Source organism: Tachypleus tridentatus, chromosome 2, assembly GCF_004210375.1.
Source record: "Tachypleus tridentatus isolate NWPU-2018 chromosome 2, ASM421037v1, whole genome shotgun sequence".
Classification (NCBI taxonomy): domain Eukaryota; kingdom Metazoa; phylum Arthropoda; class Merostomata; order Xiphosura; family Limulidae; genus Tachypleus; species Tachypleus tridentatus.
Window position 1 is genome coordinate 54413549 of NC_134826.1, and position 26047 is coordinate 54439595.

The 26047-nt window shown below is 34.9% G+C and overlaps 1 protein-coding gene across 8 annotated transcripts in view; it reads left to right on the plus strand.

Moving 5' to 3' along the window:
* The first annotated feature begins 205 nt into the window (after positions 1-205).
* LOC143243844 (single-stranded DNA-binding protein 3-like) overlaps positions 206-26047 on the plus strand; it is a 65277-nt gene continuing 39435 nt past the window's right edge. For 5 of the 8 annotated variants that reach the window (XM_076487547.1, XM_076487544.1, XM_076487549.1 and 2 more), the window contains exons 1-5: positions 206-411; positions 754-826; positions 3989-4050; positions 7786-7870; positions 23220-23261. In XM_076487547.1, coding sequence (XP_076343662.1) covers positions 356-411; positions 754-826; positions 3989-4050; positions 7786-7870; positions 23220-23261 — 318 coding nt within the window. In that variant the 5' untranslated portion in view covers positions 206-355. The remainder of the gene's footprint in view (positions 412-753; positions 827-3988; positions 4051-7785; positions 7871-23219; positions 23262-26047) is intronic. The other 3 variants (XM_076487548.1, XM_076487551.1, XM_076487550.1) reach the window with 1 other exon arrangement.

Consider the following 26047-nt stretch of genomic DNA (forward strand, 5'->3'; position numbering starts at 1 on the left):
ATACATATTTTATGTAAGATATATACTAGCATTCTTTAACATGTTTTTCAAACTTATTACAAATAGCTGGGTTAATGAAAATTTGATTTATCTTAATTAAGTATAGTCTTATCTGACTGGTAACTATTGGAAGGAGGTTTCTACATTTCTGGCGCGCAGTGCGGTGCGACCAATGAGGCCTTTCAATTAAACTCACACATGACGTAGGCAAGCGCTTCAGAGTGAACTCGGAGCACGAGAAGCAGTAAGACCAATCACATTTATGTCCGAGAAGGATGAAGTGATGTTTCTATAGTAACAAAGACAAAATCATCGTGAATGTCTTGACAGGTGTGCGACAGTTCAGTTCCTCAGTATGTACGCAAAGGGAAAAGGATCAGTGGTTCCTTCCGATAGTCAAGCTCGAGAAAAGTAAGTGTTGGATTCGCTAGTCTTAGTTAAACGATTGCTTTCTATTCAGTTAACCACTGTGTGACCAGTTTTCTTTAAACGTACTGTTCGAATATGTATTTGTAGCGAACATGGAATATCATTTACAAAAACGTTGTATACTGTAAAATATTTAGATACGCATGTAATTTTAATAAATGAGAGAAAGAGAGATGAGTAATGGAAAAATATGAACTATTTCACCAGTAATTTAATTTCAAGGTCAGGTGTATGGGTAGATACCATTAGTTGTAAAGGGGAGGGTAGTTGTTTTAGCATTACATTTTGTCTTTTTTTACTTGTATGTTTTTCTTTTAATTTCAGATTAGCCCTTTACGTTTATGAATATTTACTACACGTAGGAGCACAGAAGGCAGCACAGACATTTTTGTCAGAAGTAAGTTTATGCATCTTCTGTATAAATCAGCGTGTTTACAGTTTTTAGTTAATGATCGCTTAGTATCTTCTGGCTGCAGGAATATTCGTGTATATGTCGTTCGTTGTTGGTTAGAATAAAAGCATGTGGTTTGTTGTACTGGAAATGTGAGACACCATTATTTTTTAAATATTTATTACGTGTACTATTTTGTATAATTCATGAAATATGTATTATTATTATTGTAAAATTCTGCATTTAGGCCGAAATTAAAACCAATTGCTGTTAAACCTCATAATTATAGACTAAAATTGTAAAAAAAACGACTGTAAAATCCGAAGTTAATTTTTCAAAATATTAGGTTTTTATTTGACTTCTTTGGCCAAGTTAAACGGATTTTAAAACATGAGTGTCAAATATAATTAATTCAGTTTCACTTTTTATAATAAACGTATAAAAGTCGCAAAAGGTAATAAGTTATAAAGATAATAATACTAGCAGTGACATGGCTGGTATTATTGTATGAACTTAGTTTTTTTTTTGTTAGGGTTAAAATGATTTCGTTTCTTATAAAATTCGAAAACTTGCCGAGTTTTGTACTTTATCTTATTTAAAAATTGTCAAAAGTAAACTACCATTTTCGCCAAAATGTTTCTCGCAAATTACGTTCACTTCAGTTAAAAACAGTATTATTATGGCTTGATCTTTGCTAGGCAAATTAAGTAACTTAAATTGTTGAGTTTAAAAAAAAAGCATAGAGTTAGACGAGGGAATGTATTATAATTAATGGTCCATCAAAATAACCTCCCACAGCAGTGCCGCCTAGTTACGAGTCAGGAGAAAATTGTTGCATCTGTTTTTCTTCCTGCAAACAGTAATTTTGATCCATTGACTTATAATGGCTGATTAGTGCTTGTTTTTGTTTGTTTTTACTTTGTGGTCGGGACAAACATATCTAAAGCAGTATACAGTATAGATGTCTCTTTAGTGTACTTATTTGAAATATTCCGTAGAACCTGTACCTCATGACAGTTAATTTTATCTTAACTATTTTATCAAGGTTTATCAGCGATAAGCGAGTATACATGAAGGTTTATGCTTAGCATGAAAACGTTTTTGTTTAATAATAAAAGAAACAAATTAGAAGGAGAAATATATAATAAGTTTTAAAATATTGTAGACGATTTGATCCTGCACACAGTTTAAGGGTCACTCAGCTAAATATTTGAGAATTTTCTATTTAAAGAGAATAAGAATTCTTGAATGAAGAAAGAAAAGATATAACCAAAGATTCTAGGTGTCTCTGTTACTAAGATATCAAGACAAATACAGGTGTCCAGTATGATTCAGGTTGTCTGCTCAGAATCTGGAATAGTTGTAATGTTTTTGGCTTTGGTACATTAGTGTTAGCCATAGGTTGTTAGAACAGTGGATAGCCTGATATGTTATGCTAGTGGATAGCTTTTATTTCCTTCAGATGGTGACCATGAAGTATGACTGTACTCTCTCAAAAGTTTGATTGTAAATTAGTAAAGCAAATTTAGTGTAGAACAAGTTATTCAGTAAATTATTTTAAGAAATAGGAGGTAAGGTTACTGAGGCACTCGGTCTGAAAGAGTAACAATGTGTTTAGTGTTAGGACATATAACATTTAAGGACAACAAGAGTTCTGTTAGTCAGTCATGACTGTCTCATCCACTAATAAAACATTTAAAGCGAGCCCTTATTTATTCAGATGTTTATCAGTCATTCCCTCAAATTCCTTTGATTTTTTAGTTACACCACATTAGAAGACAGCTCATTAACAGGCAACCACCCTGTTAAAATGTAACTGTTAGCTTAAGATGACTCTTGTCTTCATGAGATTTATATTTCTACCATTAGTACAAATATAGATGATGCATATTACCTCTATCAATCCTAAACAGATCGGTCATATCCTCCAACTCTTCTTTCAAGAGGAAATTGTTTATTTGTTTTCAATCAATATTTGTCTGATAACCTTTCCATCTTGGGTATTTATCAACTGTCTTGTGTACCATTTCTAATAGTTCAGCGTCTTTTATATTATAAGGTAAGGAGTCCAAGACTGAATGCAATATTCCAGGTATGGCCTAACCAGTGCCTTGTACAATGAAATTATAACCTCTTTAGACTTGTATTCAACAGTTCCGTAGATAAAACCTAAAATCCTATTTGCTTTACCACTAGTAAGAGACCTGTGTAGTTGTATATGGAATCGCATATGCTAATGTAATAGTATATTGATAACCAATAATTTATTAGCATAGTAAATTGGTTGGTTTGAAGGAAACAGACTAGATCTTTCAACAGAATAAGGTGGGCCAACGTTATGTTGAAACGGCTAATATGTTCTTTCAAAATAAAAACACTTCATTATGCTTATAAATTGTTCTTTGTCAGTTTATTATTAATACCAAAGTGCTTAGATTGGTTAAGAGATTTATTAACCATGTGTTCTTACTTGTTGGTGAAACAAGCCATTCAGCTGTTTGGTTGGACAGGAGTTTCCTTAAAGTCAGTGAGAATGAAATTCATATAAACTTTGTACACTGATGTAAACCCTGCTTCAGAACAGACAGCTTTGACAGAGTTAAATACTTAACTCCTTTAATACATGAATATCACTTAACTTTAATTATTAGATAAACAGTATTTTCATTTTTTATTTTGAAAAAGAAAACTGTTAATTCCCATCTGAATTTGGTGCCACATCATCTGTCACCTGTAAGTATGCATGTGGTAACAAATGTGGCATATTGACCAACTAAGAACTGATGTTTAGTGTGGTCATCACACAGTACGGTGATAACATAATGTGGCCTCCATCTTCTTTGTGCAGTACAATGACAGGATATTGTGGTCTCCAAATTGTTTGTGATGGGGATAATATTCCAGAACCATCTAGATTAGTGTTTGTCAACCACCAGTTCATGGAATGACAACAAGCCATCACTGTCACACTATAAACCATGGGATTTCTCTGAAACAAACAAAATCATATGGAATATGTGTAAGTCATAATGGTTTTATTTGTTTGTGATAGTTTTGAGACAGTGAGCTGGTATAGGAAACATGATTTAAATGGTTTAGTTTATCTTATAGAGTGCTAAGAGTTACTCTTAACTGACTTGTTTCTTTATAGTATTTCTTTCTTTGTAGATAAGATGGGAGAAAAATATAACGCTAGGAGAACCACCAGGATTTCTACATTCATGGTGGTGGTAAGTGTTTCCTTTTTGTATAGTTATACAGATATTATGGTGGTTGTAAGTTTATTTAAATAGTTTTCTCAACAGTCTCGAAGTGGATGTTTCAGTTGATTTTGGAAAAGTACTTTAAAATGTACAAATGGATCTCTGAAAGAAAAAATCTGAATTTTTCACAATGATTTAGATTCAATAATTCTATCCAAGGACTACATTGAAAGTATCCTAATAAATAGAACAATGCATTATGTAATGTTGTGAAACAATACTATAATTTAATGTAGTTAATGTACTTACTGGGGAGCAATTGCTATTTCTAAACTCATGAAGTCAAACCAGCTTAGTAAAGAAAGAATTCTATATTTAAACATGATAGAGTCAGTCTAGTAAGAAAATAATGCCATGTTTAAACATAATGCATTCGGTCTAATATAGAAACAATGCCATGTTTAAACATAATGCATTCGGTCTAATATAGAAACAATGCCATGTTTAAACATAATGCATTCGGTCTAATATAGAAACAATGCCATGTTTAAACATAATGCATTCGGTCTAATATAGAAACAATGCCATGTTTAAACATAATGCATTCGGTCTAATATAGAAACAATGCCATGTTTAAACATAACGCATTCGGTCTAATATAGAAACAATGTCATGTTTAAACATAACGCATTCGGTCTAATATAGAAACAATGTCATGTTTAAACATAACGCATTCGGTCTAATATAGAAACAATGCCATGTTTAAACACAATGCAGCCGGTCTAATATACAGGGTGTTCGGAAAGTCACTGTGCAGTTTTGAAAGCAGTGATAACAGCATTCATTCAGTCTATTTCAAACCAGCAACTGATAGCGGTGTTTAGAAACAAAATAAGAAGGATCCAGGCCTGTATTGATGCCAATGGGGGTCACTTTTAACATTGTTTATAATTGTCATTCATATTTACCTCCTATATTCTATATTGAAACATGTCTGTTAATAAATATATAAGTGCATAGTGACTTTCCGAACACCCTGTAGAAACAATACAATGTTTAAACATAATGCGCTCGGTCTAACATAGAAACAATGCCACGTTTAAACACAATTCACCGTGAGATTGAGGTTCAGCGACTTTAATTACTGATTTCTAGACAACCATCAAGCTTCGGTGATTTTCTGGACATGTTTTAGCCCTCCTGGTATGGAGGCTGTGCCATAAATATAAGTCCCCACCCTGGTCCCCTACTAGGTTTAGTTCAGCTAGCTCAGATATTGTTGTAGGAAGGTTACTACAGAGTAATTCCTTATAATGTCTCTTGCGGGTGTAATAAGTATTGCCCTGAGAGACTTAACATTAGATAGCACTTGGTCTCAACTTAAATACGTTGAAATTAAAGAAAACAGAGAATAATTATTCAAATATACAACACAGAAACAGTTGGGTATAGTAGTGAGAGAATAAAATATAATTAAAGAAAATGTTGTGTAACGGTTAGTTATTTACTGATAATGTAATAATAAGGTATTGTCCACATTGTAGTGTTGAAACGAGTGTAGTAACTTGGGTAAGGTATGGCTTGAGTCCTAAGTTGAAACGCTGATAGAACGTGTTCACCATTTTTTCTTTTCGCCTTGTTATTTTGACCTCGAGTTACCGGTACACGTTTGTTTTTACTATTACACCGAATTGCTGTCGCTATATACTAGTAGTCGTGTGTCCGAGCGCGCGTTTGTTCAGAGCTGGGAGTTACGTGCGTGCGTTAGTTTCCTCTGACCTCTAGTTCGTAGCTGCTGTCGATCTTTTCTATACTTTTCGTTTCGCGGCGACGCGTCTGTGTGACAGTGTCCGGAACAGTTGTTGTATTACCCTGTCATGGAACTGTTATTAATAAACTTGGTTTGAAATAATCGTATCTCGGGATAATCACTTCCGAAACGTTATGAATGAATGTTTAAGTGACGAAATGAAGGAACTTGTTATTTTGTAAGCATTTATAATATTTAAAATACAATATTTTAACAGATCATAAAGTTCTATAGTAGAACCACAGCAACAGTTATATTTTTGCTCTGTTCCCACGTTTTTTGGTATGAAACTAAATATCTTATGTTATCGATTATACTGTTCCCTTCTTTATTACGATAGATTTTCCAGAGATGGAACATGTGTGATGTTCAAAAACGGTCATTAAATGTCTCCAGTTACTGCTGTAATACTATGTCCAATACCAGAATATATGTTTTACCAACAGGATCTCTTATAAGGCCTATCTGTTATTGATATACCCTTAATGTGATGACGGAGACTTTCTCATTTAATAATTTAACGGTTATAACTGTATAAACTCAAAAGTGAGTGCTGTGTTACAAAAAGATTACAAATTCATCATGGAATTAGTTCATTATAAACTGCTCCTTCACTTGAACCTTTGAAATCCAGAACTGGAGGAGAATATATTGTGTAACTACCAGCAGCATCTCCTTCCTCTTAACAAATATAACATTACTAGAGAGTGTTATGAATCAGTCAACTTCATTGTTTGAGTTATCCTATAACATTGGGAAGCTCGCTAATGTTTGGTAGAGTGAGACTGTTATCAGTAATATGCTTATTTATGTAACTTTTTTTTTTATGGAAACTTTTTTTTATCATAATAATGAATTACTAATTCATCCATATGTGAACATTCATTACCAAGGTTTTTTTTGTCAGGTTTTCCAGTATATCACGTTGGCTACAGTTTTGTTAGTTGGGTTTTACGGTATATCACAGTGACGACAGTGTTTCGTTTGTAATGTTGTATAATATTCTACAGTGGCTACAGTGTTGTTTGTCACATTTTACAGTATATCACAGTGGCTTTTGTGTTGTTCGTCACATTTTACAGTATATCATAGTGGCTACAGTGTTTTGTTTGTCTGGTTGTACAGTATATCAGTGGCTTCAGTGTTTTGTTTGCAGGTTTTATAGTATATCACAGTGGCTACAGTGTTTTGTTTGTCAGGTTTTATAGTATATCACAGTGGCTAAAATGCTTTGTCAGATTGTACAGTATATTACAGTGTTTTGTTTGTCAGGTTTTACAGTATATCAAGGTGACTCAAACACTTGAAATATGTTTGATATCTAACAGTGTCCAATATTGTTTGAAGAAATGAATTTGTTCACTTCTTGTATGATGTCACAAATGTATTTATCACTACAGTTTAATGTTATCTAAGTTTAGAAGGCCTAAACTAAACCCTATTAGGTAACTTGACCTAAATTTGTCAATCCTAGCATCTCTTACAACAACATCTGTCTAGACATACTTTGTATTTTATCAACTGTGTGATAAGACTGCTTGAAATAATAAGTTATTGGGAAGGTCCTGAACACTGTAGAACTTGTTCAACACTTGGTACTACCTTTACAGCATTGGATTTAAGGTTGTGTGGGCCCAGGGGCTAATAATTCTTGTGAGCTCTACATCCCATGTAATTTTACTTAAAATTATCAGTGGGGACCCATGAAGACCATAGGCCCTGGGGCAGAGCCATCTCTAGCCCTTAGCTAAATATGCCACTGTACCTTTATAAGGATCTCTGACATCAGGAGAACACAGTAAAGCCTGATGAAAGATCTCAGTGAATTGTAATTCCTCATCCCACCACCAGAACTTTCATTAATTTAATTTTTGTTATTTATTAGTAGTTTTACGTTGATCAGTTGCAGGTGAACTGTTTTTTTGTTTCAAGTAATATTGTTTTATTTTCAGTGTATTTTGGGATTTGTATTGTGCTGCACCTGAGAGGAGAGACACCTGTGAGCATTCCAGTGAAGCCAAGGCCTTTCATGACTATGTGAGTAAAATACCTTTTTGTGTTAGGATAACTTTTAGATGTAGTTTCCCAGCAGGGGATATTACTTGTTTTTTGTAAGAAGCATCATAGAAGTATGTTTATGTGTGTTGAATAGATGTGAATCATGTACAGACATGCGTGGTGTACAGAAATAAAGTGCATTCTAGTGTTCAGAGTGGATGAGTTATGTTGTCACCACTGCTGTTCAGAGCTGTGGAGTCTTGCATCAACACCACAGCCTTTCAAAGCTGTGGAGTCTTGTGTCGTCACCACTGTTAATTTCTGTCTGTTCAGTGGTTTTTTTGCCCTTTCAGCTTGGACAGTTGTACAAAAAAAAGTACTCTAAAATTACTAAGCTGTCAAAATTATGGTTACTGTTGTCACCCAGCAAGTTTTAAAAGGAAAAGTAACATTTGTAAAGTATAAAAATATGTCAAATGAAAATTGAAGTTTTTTGTTCATTTGTATAATTAAGCAGTAAAACATTGATTATTCTGCTTAAGCATTCTGCAACATTTTGGTTATTAGCTCCTAAGGACATGTGCTAATGTACTAAACTTGAAATTTATTTCAGATTATTTTACTTTGTTAAAGTTCTTAATTGTGAAAATTACATGTAATTATTGTGAAGTGGATACTGTGTATGATGTTAAAACCCTAATGGATCACTTCAGTCTGAATTATACTATCTCTTTAACATTATTTAAAGTTTAGACACAAGATAGTAGTAAAGTTTCAATGATTTGATGACCAGGGGAGCAGTTTTGTTAGAAAGTAATGTTTGATTATACTCAGTGATGTCGAGAAACCCACTTGTTGAGAAATTTATATGCAAAAACGGCTCGTTTGGGTTGAGAAAATATTTTACATAGAAGAGCGAACAAGGTTTGTGAACCTGACGATGACCGAAGAAGGTCGAAACGTTGTTCGCTCTTCTATGTAAAATATTTTCTCAACCCAAATGAGCCGTTTTTGCATATAAGTTTGATTATACTGTTCTTAACTTCACTGTTACATGAACTGGTAATATAAAAGAAACTTATCTTAAAACTTGGTTACATAAATGATTATTTTAACTGATCTTTCCTTTCAGTAGTAATTGTTAGATTTTCAAGCCTGACATCTCTAACATCTATGAGCATCAGACTAAAAACTGTTAGTCTTAAGTTAGAGACTTATTTTTATACATTTCACTGTTGGTAGAATCCAGATGCTGCATAGTGTTTCTGACTGTTACATTTATTGTAAAGAACTGACCAAGAAAAAGATTGTATAAAATCATTCATTCTGTGTCTGATTCCAGCAACAATTAGTAGGGTTAACTACAGTATTGCTGGTATGTTTGTTTGAACTTGTGAATCTTGTGTTTCTAGAGGCTGTGTAACCAATAGTTGTGGTCCCACCTGATTTCAGAAGATGGGTTGAAAACATTAAGGTTTATTGGTAGTTCGAGAGATAACTGGACGTTTCTTTTGATAGCCTCAGTTTGGTAGTTTCCTTGAAAGTTGGTTCATTCTGCTGTTAGGAACTCTGCTGTTTTATTTGTGTGTTTACATTACTAAATATATTAAATCAAAATTGAATTTCAAATATCTGATATTTTTTCTAACTTTATTCTGCCAAATTTTTTCAGTCCACTAATAATACTTAAAAAGATTAATAAACGTGAATATCAGTATCTCTATTATTTTCACAGGTTTGTTATAATTAATTTATCATGTGAGTTATCTTTAAGTTAATTTCGTGTGGAGGCCGGAGTTGGTATAATAGTTAGCCTGTAGACTGGATACACTAAACACACTTCATACTTTCATCTGTGAGTGTGTTATAAAAGTTACTCATTGCAGTTGTACATTTTGGAGATTTGGAGAAAGACTTTGTAGTGGTTGGTGTGTTCTGTATTGGTCAGTAGTTAACATTTAGGGACGACTAAACCTGAACTCTAATAAGCATGGAGGACGCTTTATCCACGGCACTTAAGATCATGTTTGGGTTAAAAATTTCAATTTTATTACGTTATTGAAACGGAAGTTGTGTCAGCTGTTATTACTCATTACATTTTGGAAACCTGTGTTTCTACTGAAGGTATACATTGCCGGGGGGAAAGCTTCGTTTTTGTTGTTTTTTTGTAGCTTCACGTTCTCGGTGCCAGTCGTGACTTTGATTCGCAGTTTGTTGGCTCAAATGTTATGGAGCTATGGTATCCTTGACCTGTTCAAGATGGTCAGATTTTAGAAACATAGGTTGAGTGACCACTGAAAACATTGTTTTTTTTTACAAGACATATGTCCCTACTAATTTTAATTGTTTGTTAGGTGTTGATTGGTCTTTGATTGTGGATGCCAAGAGGCACGTGAACATTGTAAAGAAAAACCACTTTTCTCACAAATACTTTGATAAATAAAGAAATGAATTTACGGACTCATTATATCTGAAGCAGTTCCTTTCGGTCCATTTGAATTTGGGGGTCTCTAAATTATGTTTTGTGCAAAACTTCCATAAAATTGCATCAAAACGCTAACGGTGGGTATAGAACAGTTATCCCATTGTGTATCTTTTTGTTTGAAAACAAACAATGAAATGAAAGGCTAAGTATCGTACACTGCCCAGTTAGCAGTGACCGGGAATTTGGAAATCGTGGTAAAACTAAACAAGTGTAAGAAAAAATACGGGTCTTTTTGTTTTATAAAGCTGTAAAAAGTTTCCATAGTAACAAAACTTGTTAGAACGGAAATTATACATATCTATAGATTTGGTCTCACATGTTGCATATTAAATAATTGCTTATTTTTAAACTTAAGCTGATTTGAAACTCTTATCTAGTTTATTACAATATTACATCCTTGTCAGGAGTACACAGAGGTTAGTTTAAAATGGTTAGTCCAAAGTAGAGTAGAAAGACCTAAATGGGGTAAAAGCGGATATTTTTACAATGGTAACGTACGGTTGATAGTTCTCGTGATAACCATCATAAAATACTTTTCAAATATACTGCCATTCTAAAGTACTCCTCACAGTTTTAAAATATCGTTAGAAAAATTTAACACGTTTGAACTTACCAACACCTGTAAATAATTACGTTTTGAACTTTTCGATTTAATTAACAAAGTAATCTCAAGACGGCTGGTATTGAAACTTTAATTAATATTAAGTAGAGAATGACGTTTCGACCTTCTTAGGACATTTTCTTTTACTTGGACCTCTTACGCTGCAAAAAAAAAAAAAATTCTTATAACTTGTAAAACCGTTGCGAAGCACCACATTTGGACGCTTCACTCGGCGAATCTTACCTTCTTTGATTTACAAGAATAGCAGGCTTGAATAAATGTATAATTTTTGTTACTAAATTTAGGTCAATCAGCGAAGACCAGAAAGCTATAACACGTGCTCAACGAATGAACGCGTGCCAGACGTAAGTCGTCAGTTTCACGTATCGACTGGTTTTTAACACTCCTACGAAAAAAATATTTACATCCACTAAAGTGATTTTGGGGCCTATCAGGCCCCATATATTTTTTCAATAGAAACACAGTGATTTAGCAACATTCATTACAAACAACTTTAGAATGGCTCTGACAAACATTTTTTTTACAATTTGAGCAAACAATTTTCGACTGTCTATTTTTTGATCTGCCGCACAAATGGCATCGTCCTTTTTTTGCCCTCTTTGCAGGCGGTTCACATAAGGTTGTTTTGTCATTATCTTTGCTGTAAATTTCTTTGATTTCAAGCACCAATTGCCGTATAAATTTTCTTCTGGCTCTTGATTTATGTTGACGAAGAAATTCTGGATGTTTTGTCGAGTATAGAACGAAAGCATTGTACGCAGCAAGATCTAGAATGTTATAGAATATGCAGACTGACCAGCGCTTTGATCGCCTCTTTGTTGTATAATATCTCACCAGTTGATCAAGAGTGTCGACACCTGCCTTCGTTGCATTATAAAGATTGACGATTTCGGGCTTTCCATTCTCTTCTACTTCACCAGACTGATGCTTAGAACTCAGTAGTAGCACATATTTTCCTGGTTTGTCTGAGTGTCTGAGAAGAGTGATGTCGTCATGGTAGAAAAACTTTGGTGATAACTCTCTAGATTTTGAATTTATTTCAGGAGGCAGGAACGTTCTTGATTTCCGTATGGTTCCAACAAGTCCTGTTGTTTTTGTTCGTAGGTACTTGGCAAGTGTCATTGTTGTGAAGAAATTATCTGTCGTTATTGTCCTTCCTTTTCCAAGAAATGGCTGACTCAGTTCTCTGACTATTCTTTCTCCTTGATTTGTTTCTGTCGTATTTCCAACCTTTTCAGTATAAATTTGAGCGTTGAGGAGGTAACTTGTCTTTGCATCTGTTAGGCACCAAATCTTTATTCCGTATTTGCCTGGCTTTGTCGGAATGTATGTTCTGAAGCCAACTCTTCCTTTGAAGTTACATAGTTGTTCATCCACTGTCAGGTATTCGCTTGGGTTGTAACTGTTTTTGCAATTTTCAATGAAAAAAATTCCAGACTCCAGAGATGGCGGCATCTTTGATTTCTCTATTTCTTTGAGAGTGGATGTCAAATCTGATTTTTGAGCACATTTTTTTTTAATTTGTCTTGTGTAATCAGTTTTCGCAAAAATGGCAAACCGAATTCGGTTGAAAACATTTCGTCTATCGATGCATTTTTGGATTTGCTTATTCCAAGGAAAAGATTAGCTGCGATCCATTTCCATAGGTCTTCTTCAAAAATTGGTTCTTTCATGACGGTGTTTGTTGAGTGAATGTTCTGTTCCATCATATTATCAGAAATGAAAATTTTGAATGTTTCGAATAGTGTAGAGACTCTTGGAGCAGCTTGCCTTGTAATGCCTGGGTTCCCATTGAATATATTGAGAGCTGCGGTTCTCCTGTTGATCCTTGAAGGTGTTGTTGAATAACTAAAATTCTTATCTTTGGACAAAAGTTCGTTCACTGGCATCGTAGTAAGATCTTCTTGATTACTTTCTTCACTTTCAGAAGGGTACGGCGCGATTTGTTCATCATTTTCGGCTTCAGAAGGATCATCATCACAACTTTCAGAGTAGTCTGCGACATTATCATGTTCACTTTCATCGTCGGATGGTTTTGTCAGTAAATGTACAGCTTCATCAAGAGATATCATTTTTTACACGGTTTGAAGATTTCAGCTCCTATATATATAGGATTTGTGGATTCTTCTTGAAGCTTCTAGAATATTCTAGATTATTCTAAATACTTCTGTAAAGTTTCTAGAATGTTCTAGAACAGGCGTGGGCAAACTAGGCAATAATCAGGACCGTCTAAAATTATTGTTGGAGTAGAGTTATTATCCTAAATATCCATCTTTTGAAAAGAAGTTGTAAAATTAATATATTTTTACTATAATTTGCTTTTTTCGGTTGCCCAGGCCTGTTCTAGAATTATTCAGGAAATAGTCATTTTTATGTTTTTTGATCTGGGGCCTAATAGGCCCCAAAATACCCTTAGTGGATGTTTAAAAAAAATTTTTTTAATATTATTTCGCAAATGTCTGAAAAGTCAAAATATTATTGCTCCTTAAAATATAAAGGGATAGGGTCAGTTAATGGCAATTTCATTTAAATACAAAATTATTAGCTTAATATTAATAACCTTTCAAGTTGCTCTGGCGCCTATTAGGCCCCAATTTTCGTAGTTGTGATAAAATGTGAATAAGACGAAACTAGAGTTTTCGTGCAAGTTGTTTCAAGCTATGTTTGAGTTCAATGGATTAACGAAGGAAAGATGAGTAATGTTGATCGTGTTATGTTTGAGTTGAATGGAGTAACGAAAGTACGATGTGTAATGCTGATCGTGTTATGTTTGAGTGAATGGAGTAACGAAAGTACGATGAGTAATGTTGATCGTGTTATGTTTGAGTGAATGGAGTAACGAAAGTACGATGAGTAATGTTGATCGTGTTATGTTTGAGTTGAATGGAGTAACGAAAGTACGATGAGTAATGTTGATCGTGTTATGTTTGAGTTGAATGGAGTAACGAAAGTACGATGTGTAATGCTGATCGTGTTATGTTTGAGTTGAATGGAGTAACGAAAGTACGATGTGTAATGCTGATCGTGTTATGTTTGAGTTGAATGGAGTAACGAAAGTACGATGAGTAATGCTGATCGTGTTATGTTTGAGTGAATGGAGTAACGAAAGTACGATGAGTAATGCTGATCGTGTCGAGTTTAATCTCATTTTATTTTATTTTATATAAATAAACTGTAATATAGTACAGCTGAATTCTGATGACGTAAAGATGCGTGTTGGAAACCACGAAACTGCAAAGAAACGTTTAAATAGCAGATGTAGGAAATAATCGTATAGCAAACTTGAGTAAAAGTACAAACCTGAAGACAATAAACATATCTGTAACATATCGCGTTACTAAAGACAATAAACATATCTGTAACATATTGCGTTACTAAAGACAATAAACATATCTGTAACATATTGCGTTACTAAAGACAATAAACATATCTGTAACATATCGCGTTACTAAAGACAATAAACATATCTGTAACATATTGCGTTACTAAAGACAATAAACATATCTGTAACATATTGCGTTACTAAAGACAATAAACATATCTGTAACATATTGCGTTACTAAAGACAATAAACATATCTGTAACATATTGCGTTACTAAAGACAATAAACATATCTGTAACATATCGCGTTACTAAAGACAATAAACATATCTGTAACATATCGCGTTACTAAAGACAATAAACATATCTGTAACATATTGCGTTACTAAAGACAATAAACATATCTGTAACATATCGCGTTACTAAAGACAATAAACATATCTGTAACATATTGCGTTACTAAAGACAATAAACATATCTGTAACATATTGCGTTACTAAAGACAATAAACATATCTGTAACATATTGCGTTACTAAAGACAATAAACATATCTGTAACATATTGCGTTACTAAAGACAATAAACATATCTGTAACATATCGCGTTACTAAAGACAATAAACATATCTGTAACATATCGCGTTACTAAAGACAATAAACATATCTGTAACATATCGCGTTACTAAAGACAATAAACATATCTGTAACATATCGCGTTACTAAAGACAATAAACATATCTGTAACATATCGCGTTACTAAAGACAATAAACATATCTGTAACATTTTGCGTTACTAAAGACAATAAACATATCTGTAACATTTTGCGTTACTAAAGACAATAAACATATCTGTAACATATTGCGTTACTAAAGACAATAAACATATCTGTAACATATTGCGTTACTAAAGACAATAAACATATCTGTAACATATTGCGTTACTAAAGACAATAAACATATCTGTAACATATTGCGTTACTAAAGACAATAAACATATGTGTAGTATATTGCGTTACTAAAGACAATAAACATATCTGTAACATGTCGCGTTACTAACCCCCCCCCTCTCCATAAGTTGAATGGGAGGGATGAGTGACTGGGTTAGTGTCAGATCTCTCGGTTTTTACAGTCGCTGGCTCATGCGTTGTGTTTATGTGACTTGTGTGTCGGTATTTATATTTACATTCGCTGGTTGATGTGTTGTGTATGCGTGACTTGTCTGTCGGTATTTATGGTAACTGGTTCATGTGCTACTTATCTGTTAGTTTTTATACTTGGACGATTAATTAATTTATTTTAACACAGTTTCTACTTATGTTTTACATTTCATATTGGGAAATGTAAAGTCAGTCAAAATAAAGATAGTTCAGTGTTTGATGTTTTTTATATATAAAACAGCTAAATGAACTTTGTGTTTGATTGTGGGAAGCAGTATTAAGCTAAGATGTTTAGCATTTGAATGAACATAATATAAACCTGGATGATGTTTATTTACCTCCAGCTGGAAACCTGTATCGGACAAGCACGAGCTTGCTATCTGAGTGATGCATCAGTCAATCGAGACATAAAACCGTTCGTACTATATCACAATTCTTAACAATTAGGTAAAAATATTGCGGTTAATAACGTACCCTATTCTGTAGAAAACTATTTTAAATTCACGTAACGGTTTAATATTAGTGTTTGTGTTACAAAAATATAATATCTCGTGACTGTTGCATCATTTGTGTCACTGAGTTACGTCCAAAGATGGACGAATACATTACATTAACACGTCGTTACAGTCCATTTTACCACGCCCGATGTTATTTTGTATAGCGACTGCTCATCTTAACAGTAGCTCTGCGACTTTTTATTGCAAAAAGACTCCGTTGTTGGTTTGCCGTGTCTTAAGCACATCACTCCTCCCTGCGTGCTTTCCATACTTTATCTTGTGTGTTAGGACGACAATTTTCTAGTTCCCATTTTAAAAGCATTTTATAGGCTCTACATCTGGTAACTGGTCATGTCATGGCTTCTCAACTTTGCCAAAGCTGAGGTGTATCTTCGTTTATTCTTCAGCTGCTTTGAGGTATGCGACGATAGAACGAAAATTATGACGGAAAATATATTTTGCTGAATCCATACCTTTTCAGTCTCGTTCCCAAGCGAAAATTCTTCTCGATAATGTTTCATACCCTTGCCTGGATAGAGTGGGCTGATTTTGACACTAATAGGGATAAGACTTGTTACAGATCTCTTTTTAGATAGTCTTGGAATCTCAAGTTGATCCATATTCCTTTGTTTCCCTATTACAGGGGATAATTTCTTATTGGGTATTTAAATTATTGATCGGAACACATTTAAAATCTGAGTATGTGAATAATTTGCGTGGAAAAAAGGCTTTTACTAACCCTTCCCCAAAGCGATGAATTTTCGGTGTCTTTATCGAGGAAACGTTGAGCAGTTTCAAATGTAATTCTGCTTGATGGCGCTCTTCCATGGCTGCATATCAGCTGTAGCTACTTGCTGATTGAAATATCCAAAATAATTGTAATTTAACGTATTCAACCCTGTAGCCTTTAGTTTTCCAGGAAAATAACCGACCTAGAATCGGTACAGTTAGTATTGCCTAATCAATATGAGTATCTATCCTGACTGATTTCTGGAAAAGAGATTGGACTCGATATAATGTAGAAAACTAAATCACAGTTCCCTTCTCCTGGATTAGAGTGCAATCTAACCGAGACTGTTAAAACTGGCCACTATATACTAACTCTAGGGTTAATTCTACCTCTGAGCGCATTTGCCACCCACTTCACTTGGTGAACCCATAAGTAACTCTGTTTACGAAACAAATGTGCCCCATGTTGTAGCGTATGACCTTGACCTTTAAAAGATAACCACTTCTAGGACATTGTATGTAACGTGTTGTACAAGCATCCATTCATCCTATGTTAAATATGTCTACAAGGTTGGGGAAAGATTTGCTATTTATCAGTGAAATTTTAATCGTGACGTTTGTTCCATGGCCATAAGTCAATCAAATCTGTAACATTGTATATAGTATCTGTTGTATAAGTTGGTTGAAATTAATCTGTTCAATTTTGAGATGTCCCGTTCACAATATTGGTTACGGACGGACATACGGAGGAAAATGAATACAGAAACCTAGAGAAGGCACTTTTCATGGAAGTGTTCAGTAATACCGAAGTGAACAATTCTTAAATCTCACGAATTGCGGCTTCTTTAACTGCATTTCGATCACAACTTGTGCTCCAAACGCATATGTTAGTGTTTGAAGAAAGAACATGCACCTAAGTTGAAACGTGCATGTTTAATGTCACACTAGTATATGAGTAATGAAGAGCAATTGATTAACTGGTGAAATGTTTGAACATTCTAGCATACAAACACACAGACGGCAAGCCTAATCGCCCATTAGTTCTTCAAGGTTTGTTGCTATCGTGTTAAAAAGTAATACTTCCATCGCGTGGAGGTCACTTTCTGTCACTCTGTTTTTCATACAGAGACGTTTAAAGAGAATGCCAATATTTTTATGGTATTGACGTGCGATCTATATCTCCTTGTTTCTCATCCAGCATGACCTCTATAGAAAGTAAGGCATCAGGCCAATATAGAGAGGCAGGTAACCGTTGTAATTTAGATCTTGAAGGATACCAGAAACTGGTTTTGTTGGTTAGTTTGGAGGTTAAAGGAACGTGGTGAACGTGGCCATTATATCTGGAATATTCTTCAAAGTTTAGCAAACAACTTATTGTATACTGTCTGAAACTTTTAAAAATAAATTGAACAATTTAGTTAATTTGCTACCATTAGCCAATTAGTTCAGAGCTTTAAGTATTGGGATTGTGTTTTGACTAACAGATAGTTACGAAATTAGCAAGTTTTGGATTTTATGAATTTAGGCCTATCTGTGAACGTTGGTTACGCTAACTGTGGCTGTGTTTGTGTTTTCTTATAGCAAATCCACATCGGGCTATCTGCTGAGCCCACCGAGGGGAAATGAACCCCTGATTTTAGTGTTGTAAATCCGTAGACTTACCGCTGTACTAGCGGGTGGCTGACTGTGGCACTTGAGAAAAACGGTTTTGTTTTGCTAAAGTATCTGGACTTGTTGTTTAATCAAATAATTTAAAATAACGTACACTAATGTAGTGGTAAATATCATTGTAATACTATGTCCAGCCAACAACAGGAACTATTACAATAGTGTACTTTCGTCCATAGCATATTTTTATGGGGTAGAAAAGGACTCGGTGCAGCAGCCATGTCTCATCAAAGTATTTCAGGTTTTCCCTGTAATTATCTTCACGTATTTACCTTAATTCAAGAAATAACTGTACATACAACTGCCAGTCCTGGCTAGACCCAGATTCGTGATTACTGTAATGAACTTCTAGGTGGCATGTCTTGTCACGTCAAACATGATTACCCTAGTCATGTTGTTATCTCATGTACCTGCAACTGTGTTTAATGTGTCGTGTACGTACGATATCACGATTTGATTTTTGCCTTATGATACGATCACAAGAGATATCATTGTCTTATGTGTTACACGGCTGATATTTAAACTTTGTGTTTAAATGAAAACAAAAACTTTGTTGAGTTTTGTGCATTAGAAACAGTTTGAATTTGTTCATTCTTCGGTAAACGTATAAACATTTTTTTGGTTTTCTTCACGAAGTTTGCATAAAATATTTTCACGTCTGGCTTGGATCGTTCGCTAAAAGTAAAACGGTGTGGTTTGGGCTAATTCTTTAAGTGTTTTGGGGAAAAGTTTCGCGTGTTTGGAATTAATGCAGTTCTTTTTTTTTTTTTTTTTTGTCTTTTCGGGTATAATACAGTTTGAAATGTATACATTTTTCTGATAATTACTGTCAGCGTATTCTATTGAAATAAAGTTTACTTCAGCTTTTATTATATAAGGAACAACAGTGACAACTAACTACATATTATCTACTGTACAAGATATGAATAGTAAGAAACCTTCAGTACTTTCTATTCCTACTGATGTTAATATATTTCGCACTCAATACAATGATTTCGCCCAAATTTAACAGGTAGAAACGTACAATTACTGGAATGTGAAGTCATATTGGGTTACCCACCGGCAATGAACAATATAGAAACACGAGGGTTAAGGGAACGACGGGCCTTTCCTGGTGTGGAGAGACATTTGAAACATGTACTGACCATTTGGGTGTTACTGCTGCTCTTGTGTTATAACAACCTTGGGTTCTGTCTGAGTTGGTGGTTATAGCACTAAATCTGTAGGCTTATAATGCTAAAAACCGAGTTTCCATACCCTTGGTGACGGACCGAGCACAGATAGCCTGTCGTATAGCTTTGAGATTAACAATGAATTTTTTCACCCTCGTGAAAATAACATGAATCTAAAACAAATAGATTAAGTAATTGTATAACAGCAAGTTAACTTTGTTTAAACTAACTAAAATTTGTTATAAGATGAAGTATACTGTTTGTTTCTTGTACTCAGTTTGTTCACTTTGGCTCGAAATGGAAGATACATATAAAAGCATTTCAGGTCTATGTTTTGTCTTTCACAAGTCATTGCTCAATAAGCATTTAGTACAGCACCATAACTCGTGCTGGACGTAGAACTAAATGTTTTGTGAAATACCATTTCTACATGTAATATAATACTTTAAATGTCGCGTTTAACATCCAAATCTGACGGACGAACCATCAGTTAATACCATTTAACTACAACGTTGCAGACAAGTAAAAACCTGTTAAATAGCAGTTAACTACAACGTTGTAGACAAGTAAAAACCTGTAAAATACTAGTTAACTACAGCATTGTAGATCAGTAAAATCCTGTAAAATACTAGTTAACTACAACTGTTTTTGTTTCTCCCGTTCTACATAAAACAAGTGGAGCGGATAACGTTGAGTGAAATATAAATATTTTGATATCAGGAGATGAAAGGTTAAAGGTCGCTGTCTTTCTAATTCTGTTGTCTAAATACCTCTAGTATGAACAACAAAATATTCTTAATGGAATTTATTTTCGTTTTAGTTGGTTCATGTACTGTGGCCTCACAATTAGACCGGAAACTTTTCATGTTTTCAAATGGACACACACACACACACACACACAACTGCATGTTCTCTTGTTGTTCGGACGAACGGACGTTTTACTTTGATTTAATTTTTGTGATTTTAGTTAATTATGTTTAGAAATTATGAGAAAATTAAACATTTATTGTAAAAATAGTCTATACAAATAAAATAAAAACTTTTAAATTAACGACTTAACCTGTGAAGACTGGCGTGGTTTATCATTAATGGGAGAAGTTACATGTTTTTCGTTTATTTGTTCACAACGGGTACAATCTTCAGACGGTAGACACGTACTAACACGGTTTTTCTTCATGGAACACACAACAGAACTTAAATAACTGGCCCAGCCCAGCATGGCCAGGTGGTTAAAGGCACTCGACTCGTAATCTGAGGGTCGCGGGTTCGAATCCCCAACACACCAAACATTCTTGCCTTTTTAGCCATGGGGGCGTTATAATGTGTCTGTCAATCCTACTACTCGTTGGTAAAAGAATAGCCCAAGAGTTGGCGATGGGTGGTGATGACTAGCTGCCTTCCCTCTAGTTTTACATTGCTAAATTAGGGACTGCTAGCGCAGATAGTCTTCGTGTAGCTTTGCGCGAAATTCAAACCAAATCGTTGGCCGTATCAACATCGCTGTGTACCCCCACCCAGTTAATATCAAATTGGATATTGATGTATTCTAAACAGGTTAATTACCTTAGATATCACTTTAATCATGAATACTGTTATTCCATTTTTTTATTCTCGTGTCGGGATCGAACCTGGAATCTGCCATGCTTAGATGGAGGACATTAGCTTGTTGCTAGTAGAGCACAACTCGTTTGACCATACAGAAGCAAATCGGTTGAAACCCCCTCCATTCATGGTTTTTATATCTATTTTTATTTCGCAACCGTAAGTTTAAATATAATTGGTGTTACATCAACGCGCCAATTTTAGGATGTAGGGTAATATAAATACCATACTGTTGTATGTATTACATGTAACACTGTTTAATAACACGAACTGAAAGTGGCACATGGCCGAGATGCAGTCGATCCGGCGCTCTGTTACCAACACTCAGTCTGCGCAGGTGATAGCGACGGTCGTTTTCAGAGAAACTGCTCTCTCCTCTTTCTATAAATCATGATTATGACTAAACTTGCAGAGATTGAAATTGTAAGGCGCATGCGCACACATATGCACATAATTGTATGTACTTGAAATCATTATCACAAGCTGAGAAATCATATGGGATTCACTTATATCTCGGACCTGAACATTTCTTACTACAATGTTAATTGTATGAGAGGTGGGTATAGTTGTAGGGTCGAGATAGTTTTTGTTTAACTAGTAGATTTTTTTCTGAGGGGAAGAGGAGGAGGGGGAGAAATAAGGATTTTCCCTGGAAATATTTTTTTTTAATAAAAGGAAGTTATATTATAAATTATGAGCATCTGTTAACAGTATGAATTATTAACAAATAATGTATTACAAAAACTTAACCCTTTCCAATGTGCTGAAGAGTCAGTTGTCACAGAATAATATTAACAAGTGTAACAAGTTGGTTGTTAACAAATAATACACGAGTACAGGGGAAAAGGTAACGTTTCTCCGCGACTAGAGCGGTTTTGGTCAGTTGTGGAAAGCCTCCCTTCACGAAAAAGGTCTTATATTTTGGCCACGATGTAATTTTCTAAAAACTAACCAATAAACGTCGTGTTTTCACTCAAAAATATAAGACCTTCATTTCAAAGAACTCTAAAGCTGCGATTAGTTTTGAACCGAGGAAACTGTTCGTTTGATGTTTGTAGATATACTTTATCTTTGTTTTCCCCCTATGAGTAAGTGTTGTTCTGGAAAGAAGCGACACCTGCCTGTGATAAGGAGGAACTTTATGGGAGACTGTCGGACATCTGATTCTTTACATCTTATTTGTGAGAATGTGTGACGTCGCTCACGTGCTTGTTCGATAAATGTATAAAACTGTAGGACAGCGAAGGTACGGTTCAGTCGGAACTTGACGTGCGAAAGATGCTCGTGTTTTCAAACTTGGGAACAGTATATAGTGAGGGTCTGTCCCATTATTTGTTGATCAAAGAATGGCCTAAGAGTATTGGTATTGAATAGTTGTCGTCTCTATAGTGGACGCTATCATAAATTAAACAGGCGGGCCAAGCCCAAACGTTCTGTCTATCCTTTAAAATAATTTACTTCGAACCTTAAAATTTGTTTCTCTGTGTACAGTGTTGTAAACAGTTCCACCATTCTTTAGCAAAGTTTGGTATTAGATGTGTAAGTTTTAAAAGAAAACTAGCGGGTGTTAAAACGAAGAACCTTATGTAAGATTTAAAGGAAGACTAGCGGGTGTTAAAACGAGGAACCTTATGTAAGATTTAAAGGAAGACTAGCGGGTGTTAAAACGAAGAACCTCATGTAAGATTTAAAGGAAAACTAGCGGGTGTTAAAAATGAAGAACATAGTGTACATTTATAAAGAAGACTATCGGGTGTTAAAACTAAGAACTTGACACTTCTCTTAAGTGACCAGCTGAAAGAGGTTTTGTTTACATTCTTAGCCTCCAGTAGAAGATTGAAAAGGTACTTGTTTGTGATTGGATGTTTAGATATTGTCCTAATAGGTGATTGAGCAGTTTTTCTTAACCTGAAGTCATTATTAAGCCTTGTATATCTGTTTCAATGTGTTATTTAAACTTCAATTCGTAATTTTAAAGCTCTGTATAAATTTATATGGTTCTGTCCACTTTTTTGTAGTCCATTTCTCGAATTTGAAGTTGCAGTTAAGCCTAAGCCGGTTTGGTCTCTGGATATTACGTCGAATTCCTGATGTTAGGTTTCAAGTAACTTATCCGATTTTATCTTCTCTTTCAGGGGTTTGTGAACTCTGGGTATGCAGTAAATGGCATAGCACACGTAAGTAACAAACTTGTTTTGTGTGTTTTACTCGTGTCGTATTTCAGTATGGGTTTGTACTGTTTATTTTACACGTATCTTATGCCATTGTAGCCCTATTTATCACATCAGATAAAATCCATTTTTATGTGATTCCAGAAAGTAACAAGTATATGAATAATTTGTTTATTTTAATTTGCAAAATAATTATTTGTTAGTTTCTTCAAGGACTGTTGGGTTTTAGTGGGCCATAAGAGATACTATCTGGTTACAGTTGAGATCTACTGAAACATAAATATATTTTTATTTTAAAATTAATTTTCTTAAAATGTTTTAAACAAAAATAAGAGCATTACTATATTGTAATGTAATGGAATAGTAACCTCCTGCCCTATTTCCCACTTGAGCACAGTTCCCAGTATACTGCCTGGTGGATCTATAGTCCTTGGAAGAATATACTGTGTTGGATCTGAGATTGGGAAAGGGCCTGGCATGGCCAGGTGGGCCAAGGCGTTCGACTCGTAATCTGAGGGTTGCGGATTCGAATTCTCGTCGCACAAAACATGCTTGCCCATTTAACCATGGGGGCGTTATAATGTGACGGTGAATTCCACTATTCGTTGGTAGAAAAGTAGCCCAAGAGTTGGCGGTGGGTGGTGATGACTGGCTGCCTTTCCTCTAGTCTTACACTGCTAAATTAGGGACGGCTAGCGTAGATATCCCTCGTGTAGCTTTGCGCGAAATTCAAAAACATGAAACAAACAGATTGGGAAAGTGTTGGAATACTTCTATTGGTGCAGTACTGCCTATCAGTGTCAAGGCTTGGATAGTTTCTTAACTAATGTTTGTAGATCATTTTAGCGACTAGTAGCTGAGACCTATAACACAAACAAAACCGCGTTTTGATACCCGTTATTGGTACAACGGAGATATCCCAGTGTTGTTAACGAACAAACGTCGAGAACAGTGGAGATCACGAGGTGTACAAGCTTAGATAAAACTTGCTGTTTTATAAAACATGTCCATCTGATAACTTATTTTAATGGGGATAGAATCAGAATCCATGAAACTTCAGAACTGGACCATCAAGTGTTCAGACTTTCATTAAATAAACCTAACTATTCACTTAAACGTTATTTATCGTGTGTTGGAAAATAACTAAAAAATAACCATCAGTTTCTGTGTCATGTGATCTGAAGGATGTCTGGTCGGAGAAATATTGCAAGCAATATATTAACCATCAGTTTCTGTGTCATGTGATCTGAAGAATGTGTAGTCGGAGAAATATTGCAAGCAATATATTAACCATCAGTTTCTGTGTCATGTGATCTGAAGGATGTCTGGTCGGAGAAATATTGCAAGCAATATATTAACCATCAGCTTCTGTGTCATGTGATCTGAAGAATGTGTAGTCGGAGAAATATTGCAAGCAATATATTAACCATCAGTTTCTGTGTCATGTGATCTGAAGAATGTGTAGTCGGAGAAATATTGTAAGCAATATATTAACCATCAGTTTCTGTGTCATGTGATCTGAAGGATGTGTGGTCGGAGAAATATTGCAAGCAATATATTAACCATCAGTTTCTGTGTCATGTGATCTGAAGAATGTGTGGTCGGAGAAATATTGCAAGCAATATATTAACCATCAGTTTCTGTGTCATGTGATCTGAAGAATGTGTGGTCGGAGAAATATTGCAAGCAATATGTTAACCTTGAAGTAATTTTAAAATGAAGTAAATGGATCGTCACGTGTTTCGATAACTGTCCCTAATGTCATTTTCATTGCTCTCCAGAAATCATCATGCCTCACCCATTGTGACACCAAGGCTGACCGCTCACCTTGTTTAACCCTATCTTTTGGTCAGCTCCAAGGATAACGAAGGAAACTAGGTAGTGGTAGTACTTCAAGTTATATTTAAACTGTATGTGCATGTATATATACAGTTATTAGGGAAGGAAGACGCATCCAACACTGGGTTTCAGTAATTGGTAGACCACACTTGGTCACCAACCAATCAAGCTGGTGGTTATATATTATTATTCAGAAACTTGTGTTTAAAAAAAAAAGAACACAACAAATATTGGTTTACTGTGATGAGTAAACAAAAACGAAAGTATATTCGTTGTGATTTAGACGAAAGAATAAAAGGGTATTAAACATCCACCGCTCACCTGGCGAGTCGGAGAGACACGTTGAGTGAGTTGATTCCCAAACAAATTCTTATCTTATCAACAGAGATTTCAACTTATTGCAGTATCTGAATTGTTCACGGCCTTGGCAAATTTCAGAAATTCCATTGTCGTCCAGGCTGTGAGGAATAAAAACCCACGGTAGTGGTCACTCGTGTTATTCACCACAACGTCTAATTCATCAGCTTAAGATCATTTGGTTTAGATGTCCAAGGAAGGCTTAACAGAGGTTATTTGTAAGGAAGTTGAGTGTGTTGCTGTCTCTCACAGTTCAGTCAACTTCCGAAATTCCTCATTTTTGCGTCCTCGCACTGTTGAGACATGAATTATTTTAGCAAAAAAGGTTTGTTTTTTTTATGTTAAGAGACCCCTTTACCAGGGTACATTTGTTTTTTATTGTAATGTAAATGCAGGAAACACAGTGACAACTCTTTGTTAAAGTAACAAAAAGTACAACTGTTTCAGAACTGGAGAAGAACGTTTGTTGTTCTCAGCAGTCATTATGTCACTATAATATTTTTTCACAAGCTACTCAGAGCAATTTTGGCACATACTCGGGACCCTAAGCGTTTCGTCACCGGCTACTCGGAGGAGTTCGGTTCACATTCGGGACC